The sequence below is a fragment of the Gavialis gangeticus genome, unplaced genomic scaffold (genome assembly GCF_001723915.1).
Source record: "Gavialis gangeticus isolate Ggan-Ray unplaced genomic scaffold, GavGan_comp1, whole genome shotgun sequence".
Taxonomy (NCBI): Eukaryota; Metazoa; Chordata; order Crocodylia; family Gavialidae; genus Gavialis; species Gavialis gangeticus.
The window spans coordinates 44,168,518-44,178,546 of record NW_017728996.1 but is presented as its reverse complement, the minus strand read 5'-3'; the positions used below and the strand labels follow the sequence as shown (position 1 = coordinate 44,178,546).

General features: G+C 43.3%; 2 protein-coding genes across 2 annotated transcripts in view; one reads left to right on the top strand and one right to left on the bottom strand.

The window, feature by feature from the left end:
- SH2D7 (SH2 domain containing 7) overlaps positions 1-1,577 on the bottom strand; it is a 25,654-nt gene extending 24,077 nt beyond the window's left edge. Inside the window, exons 1-2 of the mRNA XM_019504396.1 lie at positions 1,388-1,577; positions 692-781 (exon numbers count right to left, since the gene is read on the bottom strand). Coding sequence (XP_019359941.1) covers positions 692-781; positions 1,388-1,563 — 266 coding nt within the window. The 5' untranslated portion in view covers positions 1,564-1,577. The remainder of the gene's footprint in view (positions 1-691; positions 782-1,387) is intronic.
- Positions 1-10,029, top strand: part of TBC1D2B (TBC1 domain family member 2B) — a 146,758-nt gene that overhangs the window by 34,022 nt on the left and 102,707 nt on the right. The gene's annotated exons all lie outside the window — the stretch shown is intronic.

Below are 10,029 nucleotides of genomic sequence, written 5' to 3'. Positions count from 1 at the left end.
ACCCCTGCCGCAGCTGCCAGAAGCTCATGGCCAGGCTGCCTTGTGGCCCTACTACTGCCCCGCATTTGAGGGGGGATAAGCCCCATTATCCCCCCTCTTCTGCTGCCTATGACTATAGACTTCCCCAGTAGATGCAGATGTGACATTTCTTACAAGTGTATACGTTGTTGACATGTTTTTAAACATCTTTATTCTTTTTTGGACTATTTACACTAGCTAGAGCAGAGGTGGTCAACCTGCAGCACAAGTTTCAGCCTGTATGTTTAGCAGCTGATAGATCAGGGAGGGGACAGACAATACAGAGGCAGAAAAGGCAGGGAACAGAAAGCAGAACAGCAAGTCAGGCAGGGAGGGGAAAGCAGAGTAGTGGATTGGTCAGGGAGCACAGGGCAAAGACCAGAAAGTATAAGAAGAAATCAAATAGAGGAAGGGGATTGGAATAGCATTCTAGGATGGTGTGGGGCTAACTTGTGGCATGCTTGCCAAAAGGCTTTGCCCCCACTGAGCTACGGCATACTATTAGTAAGAGCTGTCCTCACATTTTAAGGCAAAATTGATGCCAACATGGGTAAGGAAACAAACACAGAGGTAGAAAGGGCATGTTAATCACGATATGTAAAAACAGGAGCAAAATACCAATTTCCCAATCAGCAAGCAGCACCTTTTTATCTTCTGTGAAGTTCAGTCTTACCTATAGGACAAAATATACCCAATTGCTTTGTCACTTAATCTGATAAGAAAACAGCCAAGGTCCTTGTCTTTAAGCAGGTCTTCAGTCTGCCTGTAAGAATAGAGCAATTTACAGTAAATTTTTAAGTTGGTATCCAGTTCTTCCAGTGCAGTAATATTCCTAATAATTGCTCAGGACATAAAATGTACTGTCTCACTGCACTGAAAACACTTGAACAAGTCAATAGCCATTACAATCATTTGTAGCATGAAAAATACCTTTTCTGTATTCCTTCTGCAATCACAAAACAAAAACTTTAATTTTTTTCTAGTTTTTTGCCAGAAAATTATTTGAGTTCCCCTACGTTGTTATAATTCATTTCCAAAATTGACACTGGGCATCTAGAGAATGTAAAATACAAGAAAAGCTGCTGAAAAAATGATTACATATTCAGGGGCTCCTGCTTCTTTGGAGCACATATTAATCTTTAACATTTAGCTGATAAAACAGTTACCTCATTGAATACCTGCTTTGTCCACATATAAAAGTCACTGGCAAGAGCATTAACTTTACAGTAACCAGACATTACTAGTTTTTTTGCAAAGTAAGCTTAAATCTAATCATGAACCCTCTCATATTTCAGAAAACAGAAGCATTTAACTGAAATATTTATTTAATCTATTTTATGCTATGCTACATGACTATAGGATGTCTTACTTTCTTGTAATGAATCCGTGGAACCATTCAGGTAAAGTACCATTCTGTAATAGTAGAGGAGCCTGTGTGTCCATAAACCACTTCGATGCTAGGTCTTTTAGCAGCTCAGAAGACTGGTTTTCAATTTCTGTGTTTGCTTCCCTTGCTAAAAGTAATTGCTGGTGTTTGTCCTCCATCCTATCATGAAAATGAACCTGAAGCATTTGAAGGGAGAGAGAGCAATTCAGCTGTGTAAACTTCTACTATCATCTGTATTATGGGCAACATGAGATCTCATTTGCTTATTTTATGCCCTGCAATATGGTTCACCAGTTGGATAAAAACAAATGCTCAATGCTGTCATTGTTTCAAATATATATATTCTGTCATTTCCCTTTACAAAGGCATTAGGGAAAAATCTTCCCTAATAAATATGATAGAACTTTCTTATAGTCTGGAACAAAGTTAATGCAAATGCACACTGTTGGCACGTCTGCATGTCACTCTACATCACCATACTGATGTGCTATGTAATCTTAGCGATCACGTAAGTCTACAAGGCTGCCACCAACCGTCTGTCCTGGGATCTCTGCCTCGGCTGCAGCCTTCCTTTGGTTTCCAGGGACTTCCTCCTGGTCCCCCTGTCAGACCGGAGCATGGGGCTTTTATCTCTGCCTCTCTGCCCAAGTTGGCAAATTGGTGTTGGCACGTGCTTACAAAGTACATCCACACTGGCACCAGCTTTTTTTTTCTTCAAGTTTCCTGGCCCTTGTTGGCTGAGACTTGGGATGCCACAACACTGCTGGTGAGTCCTGTGATGTGGCAAACCCGCTGCCGTGGCCAAGCTCTTGTGGCTCAGCGCGCCACAGTGCTGCCAGCAAGATCTGTGGCGTAGGGCTCCTGCCATTGCCACCAGGTCCCTGTGGCTCAGCATCTCCCTTGCCCCTGCCACATGAGGGAACCTACTTTATTACTTAAATTTTGGCCACCCTGTAAAGACATAAAAATCTAAACAACTCCAAACATTTTAATAGTCTTCATAACTTGTTCAGTGAACAATATTTAGTGCAAGGCACAATACAGATTGAAATAGGTATTACATTTTCTAGATGAAAACCTTTATAGTTACATATTGGTCATGCTGATGGTCTTAAATTTAGGAAACAGCACTTAAGAAAAAAAAAAAAAGACAGTTTTTCTAATAACCAAGATATCTGAAATCTGACTCTACCAAAAGAAGGAGGTTAGTTAGAAAAGAATTTATGAGGGTTTCAGGTTAATGACAAAGGTCCATTTAGGTGGATGGAGAATAGAACTTAGAATATATAGAAAGCCAGTCTAGATAGGAGGAGGTGGAGGTGCAGTGACATCCTCTTGCTGGCTGGTACAGCTTACTATTGACAAGCACAGTTTGGTATATACAGATTGGTATATCCCTGATCTTTTGCTTTCAGAACATCTGGGCTTGCGTACTTGAAGCAGTTCTGTTAGCTTAACCTAATGAGACTGTTCTCTCCTGCATGCATAAAAATGCAAAAAACAGGAGCAAATGTGTTCACCATATTAACATATTTGCCATGAAAAGGTAAAGAGCATTAAAGTAGGGTTTGTTTTTTTTTTATAGAGGGTGGATTCTTCCAAAACTAAAATGCAGTTCTTTTTGGAAAACTGGTTTGTTTGTTTTTTATTATTTTCTTTCCTTTCCTCCTCCCAAAACACCACTACAACACTTGCTGTTTCCGATGCAGTAGAACCACTGTTGTTCAATTTCATTTTGGGCCTTGTATATACACAGAAAAGAATTTGCCCAGTACAAGGCATAAGAGAGAACTAGAGCCACTGCCCTAAAAAAGTCACATTAAAGAGCTCCCTAACAAACTATGAAATCAGCTTGGATTCTGGTGTCCATGTTCTGTTTGCTTCAGAGACCCATTTCAGCTTCAGCCTTAGGTAACAGTAAGATTTAATTTCCAACTATCATGATTTTTAAAACTGTGTTGTGCAATATAGCATTTAGAAAACCTCCCTAATAACACATCTTCAGGGAGAATAGATTGATTTGAGCTGTTCCTCTTCAGTATTAAACATGCCAAGGGCTTTAAATATCTACTTACATCTGCTACTACCTAAATCATTGTTCTTGTAGGAACGTTCTGGTCTTGCTTCATTCCTTCAGGCAAACAATATGTTTATCTGCATGCGTGTAGCATTTTAAAACTTTTTACAACATGATTTTATCTTCTGTTCTTTTTGTAAAGGGAACAAATAATATTCTCATTTGACTAAAGCCTATTACACTTTGCATTAGGAAACAACTGCTTTTGTTCTTTCATTTGCAAGGAGTTAAAAATAGCTATGGCAAATGGTGAGTATTCATATTTCACAGAAGTGCAAATTATCTGCACTCTTGATTTGGAGCCAAGGCACAAGCACTTTAATCATCAGATCCTTTATTCCAGGTTTCTGGTTTTGTTTTGTTTTTTTAATTTGCCCACATTTTTTGGAAGCAGCTGCTGAGTTTTTTTTGGATACACAGCTTGAGTCATCTGTGAAGCACCAACAACACCAGGGCTAGACATTCAAAAAGCCTGAGCCTGAATTGATTCAATTTTTGCAGGTTAGACTAACCTGGCGAGGCTGAATCAGTTTGTAACTGTGCAGACTTCCCAGAAATGCAGGCACATGCCTGCTGTGCTCAGGCTAGAAGCTGGGGGTGCTAAAGCAGCCCTCCCTTCCCTTCTACAGTTCTGAGCTGAGGGGGCGTGGCCAGGCCCTGGCAGGACACTCTGATTAGGAAGGGGTCCCCCCTCCCCTCTGCTCTTCAGACCAGCCCAGCAGGGAATTGATAACACAGTGTTTATCACCCCTAACTCAGTGTTTATCAGCTCATTAAGAAAACAGCAAGACATTACTGGCTACCTGTTGCTTCTGCCTTTGTCCTGTCTGCCACAGCATGGACCATAGCCAGCATGTGGTATGCTAACTAATGCTGAGAGGTGTCTGTGTAAGGTAGAGGGGATGGGACAATCCCAGCTTAGCAAGGAGTGGGAAGATGAAGAGCAGAGAGGAAGCCAAGCATACACCTACAGTTTCTGCTGAGCTCCAGCCAAGGAGCAGAGGGCAGGGACCAGCTCTGCTGTAGAACAGAGCGCCCTGTCCAGCCAAGGGGTCTGGGACAGACATTGCATAAACCAGTTTCAGCCATTTTCAAACTGGCTTTTGTGCACTGAACATCTGTTCTGTTACAGGTTTAAAACACTTTCTGATCACTTAAACTGGTTTATGTGTAATGTAGCCCATGTGATGTGATGTGATGTGATGTGATGTGATGTGATGTGATGTGCGTGGGAGCTGGGGTGCTAGAGAGTATCCAAAAGATGTCTCCATTTTTTACATCCAAAAACAAGACAGCTGATATCCCAGTCAATGTTTAAGATTTTTTGGTCCGAAGACTGTGTATGTCTCCTCTGATGCTTCTTGTCATTTTTCCTTAAGACCTAAAGCAGATTAGTGCTATGGTGTAGCACTGAGACTAACATTGCTTCCTTCTTAGCCTGTCCCCTATACTAGAATTTCCAAGGGGTTTCTCTGCAGACAGCCTGTGGCTGTCTTCTGCAGTGTATTTGGCAGAAGAATGCTCCCATGGTGGGATCCACAGGTTTTAGGATCCCTTTACACTTGTTTCAGCCTTTTAACTTAGCATAAAAGTCAATGGGAGTGAAAAATCTCACCAGGGAGTTTTGCCGTTGGCTTTGGTGGGAGCAGGTTTAGAACTCAAGCATGTTTATTTCTTTCATATGGAAAAAAGGAACATGGGAAATAGGACTGGAACAAAAGGTGTTTAGTTTAGCTGGAACTCCACTCGGTATGGGGGAGAGGAGATGCGTAACAGAGCAGTGGAGCAGTCTGTCCCTCTTAAAAGAGAACATAGTAAGCTGCACTGCAGGGTGTTTGGTAGGCAGGGAGTGTCCTATTAAGAGCAAAGCTCCCAGAAGAGTAAACAAGATTGAGCAGAAGAGCTTGCTACAAGGAGGGGCCAGGCTGCTGTACTGGGCCCAGAGCCAAGGGCTGCCCTCCTAATGCCCAAGACAGGGCAGAAGGGTTTGGTTTTGTTTATGTTTGCATGTATGTTGCTTAAGGACTGTCTCTTATCTGGAGGACTGGCTGAGGAACTTCTTAAGGAGCAAAACCCAGTGCAGAAGCTAGTAGGCTAGGCAACTGGCTTGCAATATAGTTTTAACAAATAAATACTTGCAGGACTGAGACAAAGCAATGTCCCCTGGAAAAGGCAGAATGAGGTCAGTGCACGTGCCAAACTTTTAGGGAATTAATCCATGTTTTGTTAGAGGTGATGAAGTAGCTTTCACACAAAATAGAGGGACGTGAAGGGTATTTTTCCTTTAACGTTTGTTCTGCTTATTACATTAGAAATATTGGGTCTTGATTTCTTGTTTTGCCAAGAACCAGGTCTAGAAAACTAGTTGGATTGTGACATCTTAAGCAACTGAAACCTAATGAAGTGAAAGGACGAGTTTTTTCACTAGACTGCTTTCAGACTAATTGGTCTGATATTCAGCTGATGACCACTGACTTGAAAGGAGTCATACCACTTTATACCAGCTAAGGATCTAGTTCTGTTTTATACTTGTTTGACCCAGATTCCTTTCAAATGTCTTGGGGGGGGGAGCTATTTTGTTAAATGCTTAACACCCTTGACACCTCAGGTGAAGGCTGAAAAGATTTTAAGTTCTTTTGTCTTCAAAGACCTCTTCTAGCAAAACTGATTTAAAAAAAAAAGTCAAGACATGGTATTTCTAATATAAAAAGTAAGTGTGTGAGTAAGTCTAATATAATAAAAGCCTTAGTCTGTCTGTCTGTAATACTTTATTCACACTTTGAGTGGTTGTCTCAGCAGCCAATCACAACACTGACTGAAGCAACCAATCACAGTGCTCTGCACAGACAGAAACACATGGCAGAGTGCTGCCATGACAGCTGGGACTGAGCGAACGGATTGGGGGTGAGTCCCTCCCCCCCAGCCCTGCTCATTGGAGGCGGTGACAGCATGGGGTGCTGGCCATGCAGCGCTGGCCTCACCCCCCCCCCCCGCCACTTTGGCACATGGGGCCAGATGTGGGGGGTGAGAGGGGAGCACGGGGCTGGAGGTGGAGCAGCAGCAGCACAGGGTGGTAGGTGGCGGCGCCCCGTCCCCGTCTGCCATCATTTCTGATGGGCCATAGGCGCGTGTGTGTGTGTATGTAAAATGGTCATGGGGTGGGGTCACTAGGGATGGCCATAATGTCCATAGGGCCCTGTGACCTTGCCAGCTTCACCCTACAGGTGCCTTCTATTGTCTCCTGCCACATCTTGATGGTTAAGATAATAGATGGTAGATAGGGAGGCTGCCCTCAAGGTACTATGCAGTCACGGTCCTGATGGACCCCACTAAACTGTTTAGGTTCTTACACCCCTTGCTGGGTCCCTCTAAGTAAATGCCTTGCAGGACACCCCAAGCCTTATTGGCTAGATGCGTGACTCTAAAACTGTCCCTTTCCTCACGCTCCATGCCTCACAGATGGTATATAGGTGTTGTCTCCCGTGCCCTCTATGCTTAACTGCGTCCTCTGGCGCTGGGGTCTGCTGACCCCCGTCGCTGTGCCCTCTGGCACTGAGGCTCTGCACGGCACTGGTCCCCAGTGAGGCTTCCTCCTCCCCAGTAGCCTCAGTCTGGTCTACCGGGTTAAAAGCAACAACATACATATGAGCCCCTGGGGTACAACATAACAACAACAATAACCCTGGATACCTTAGTCTCACCAGCAGTAGTACAGGCACCCAGGTAGCTCCATGGAGCTTTTCTGCATGAACTCCACTCCCCCTGGAAGCTGCCAGGGCCCTAACTGCCTTCAGTCCCAGCCCTGGGGCTTATATGGGCCCAGGACCCTGCCTTCTTCTCATCAGGTGACTAGCTGCAGGTGCAGGCTAATTCCCTCGCTAGCCGGCTGCCACAGTAACCTGCATCTGTGGGGTTTCTGCCTGGCTCCTAGGGCCCTCTCTCTCAGCAGTTTCTGCCCTTAAAGGAGCAGGCAGGCACCTTAGTGCCCTGCAACAAAAACAAATAGATATTTCAAACTTTTATTTACCAAAAAACAAAGGACATAAAACAAATTTGCTTTTGCAGATAAGCTGTACTATTTGTTTCATTTCCACAGGAGTTTAATCTGAATAAAGATTGCAGGATACCACGTCATAACTGTTGCTATATTGGGCAAAGCAGGATGTTATAAAGACAAAGCATCAATCCGCACTTGCTATTTCCTTGTTTTTTCTCACTATGTCACAACAGCAATGCATTGCTTGCATCCTAATGCAGGAGTGACTCTTTGTCTTAATTTGGGATATAGAAAAATTGATGCTCCATTAATTTCTAGAGTGCTGGTAAAGAGCTCCGGCTCCAAAGTAATAATGTTTTTCTGTAATTCACAGCTCTGAGGTGACTGCTAGCTCATTGGTATGCAGTTCTGGCTCCACTATTAATAAATGTCTGTCTGCACATCTTTTCCATTACAAAGAAAATTATCTCCTGTTTTTTGGACATAATCTTGTCCATTCAAACAAAATGTTATTACAAAGGAGATACTGAAATAACCTGTTTCCCAGACTTTTTATAAGTTATTCATATTTAAGAGAGTTTCTCCCTTTGGCATTTCTTATCTGATTCAGTTCCACAGGGATGGTTTACTATTCAGAGAATCTCTTGAGGAATAACAGGAGCAGAGGTGGTGGCATCACCTTCTTCTACAACTGGTGAACCAAACCCTGCAGTTCTTCCTCTGACAGAATTCTTACCGATTTCAGTGGGTGATTTTAAATGCTTAGGACTGAGGGGCTTGATTTGGCATTCACTGTTCCGTCAACAAGTATATATCTTCAATCATTATCAGCACCTCTGACTCATCTTCATGTCAGAAAAATTCTGCTCTTACCATCCTCACCCTTTAATCATCCTATTTTTTTACTGGTTACAGGGAACCATACAATTCTCTCAAGGTATATTAAGCTAAACGTGTCTTTTTCAGTAAGACTTTTAACAGACAGATCTCAAAAGAAAAATATGCAGCATTAGTTTGATTTATGAGATCATGTTGTGTAGTCCTAAAATAAATGAATGGGCCCCTAATGCAAACTATGCTCCAACAAATATCCAGGAGGGCTGGGAGCATAAATACAGCATTGAATAAAAAGAGAATATTTCAGGTGAATAGTTACCCATATGCATACACCCTGTATCAAGGAAATAACTGAATGATGTCAGTAGGCAGCAGTGTTGAGACCAGGTGGCTATTTAGATTAACTGCTTGATGCCCTCAGAAGATTCCAGAATATGCCTATTTCACCTGCTCTCTTCATATCCCATTGGTTTGTATGGTAAATTCATATAGCAACGAGGCAGCACAGCAGGTACTACGGAGCACTAGCAGGGTAGAGCTAATTGGTATTACATTTTGTTTTAGCTTCCCAAGTAACCACCTTTGCAATTTAGAGCATTTCCAATTATGAATAAAATTTAGTTGCCCTTTTTCAGCTTGTGTTGACATTATACATATTTGCTATTTTCTACATTAATAGAAAGAGACTAGTAAGGCAAATGCTTTTTGTATATCTGTAGTGTGTACATGTCAACCCTCAGCTATTTTCCCCAGGACAAAAACAGGCACAACTCATCCAGGAACAAATGCAATGTCTACAAATGCCAAGGCTGCAACTGAACTCCAACTAGCTTTGAGTATCAAGGACAATAAAAAGTCCTTTTTCAGATATGTGGGGACTGGAGGAAAAGCAAGGGCAACACTGGACCCTGCTAAACCAGATGGGACAACTGACAACTGGCTCCCAGGAAAAAGCCAACCTATTAAATGGGTACTTTGCATTGGTCTTTCATCAGTCCCATGGGACGCCCATGCCCACTACGAGACAGGGAGGTCCAGGTGAGGGAGATCCCCTGCCCTCCATCAATGCTGACCTCATGAAAGAACACTTTGAGAGGCTGGATACTTTCAAGTCAGCCAGCCCTGGCAATTTACACCCCAGGGTACTCAAGGAGCTGGCGAGCATCATAGCTTATCCCTTGGCACGGATCTTCAAGAATTCCTGGCGCTCTGGTGTAGTGCCTGAAGACTGGAAGAAGGCCAATGTGGTGCCTATCTTCAAGAAAGGGAGGGAAGTGGATCCTGGGAATTACAGGCCCAACAGCCTGACCTCTATCCTGGGGAAGGTCTTAGAAAAGTTTATTAAAGAGGCCATCCTTAATGGACTGGCCAATGCCAACATCCTGAAAGATAGCCAGCATGGGTTTGTTGCGGGTAGGTCTTGCTTGACCAATCTTATTTCCCTTTATGACCAGGTGACCTATCACCTGAACAAGGGAGAAGAGATCGATGTCATATATCTTGACTTGAAAAAAGCCTTTGATTTGGTATCCCATGATCACCTCTTGGTGAAACTGGCCAATTGTGGCCTTGGGTCCACCACGATCCGCTGGCTGGGAAATTGGCTCCGTGGTTGGACCCAGAGGGTGGTAACTGACAGAAGTCAATTGTCACAGTTCCCTGTGACCAGTGGGGTCCCCCAAAGGCTCTGTCCTTGGACCCATATTGTTCAAC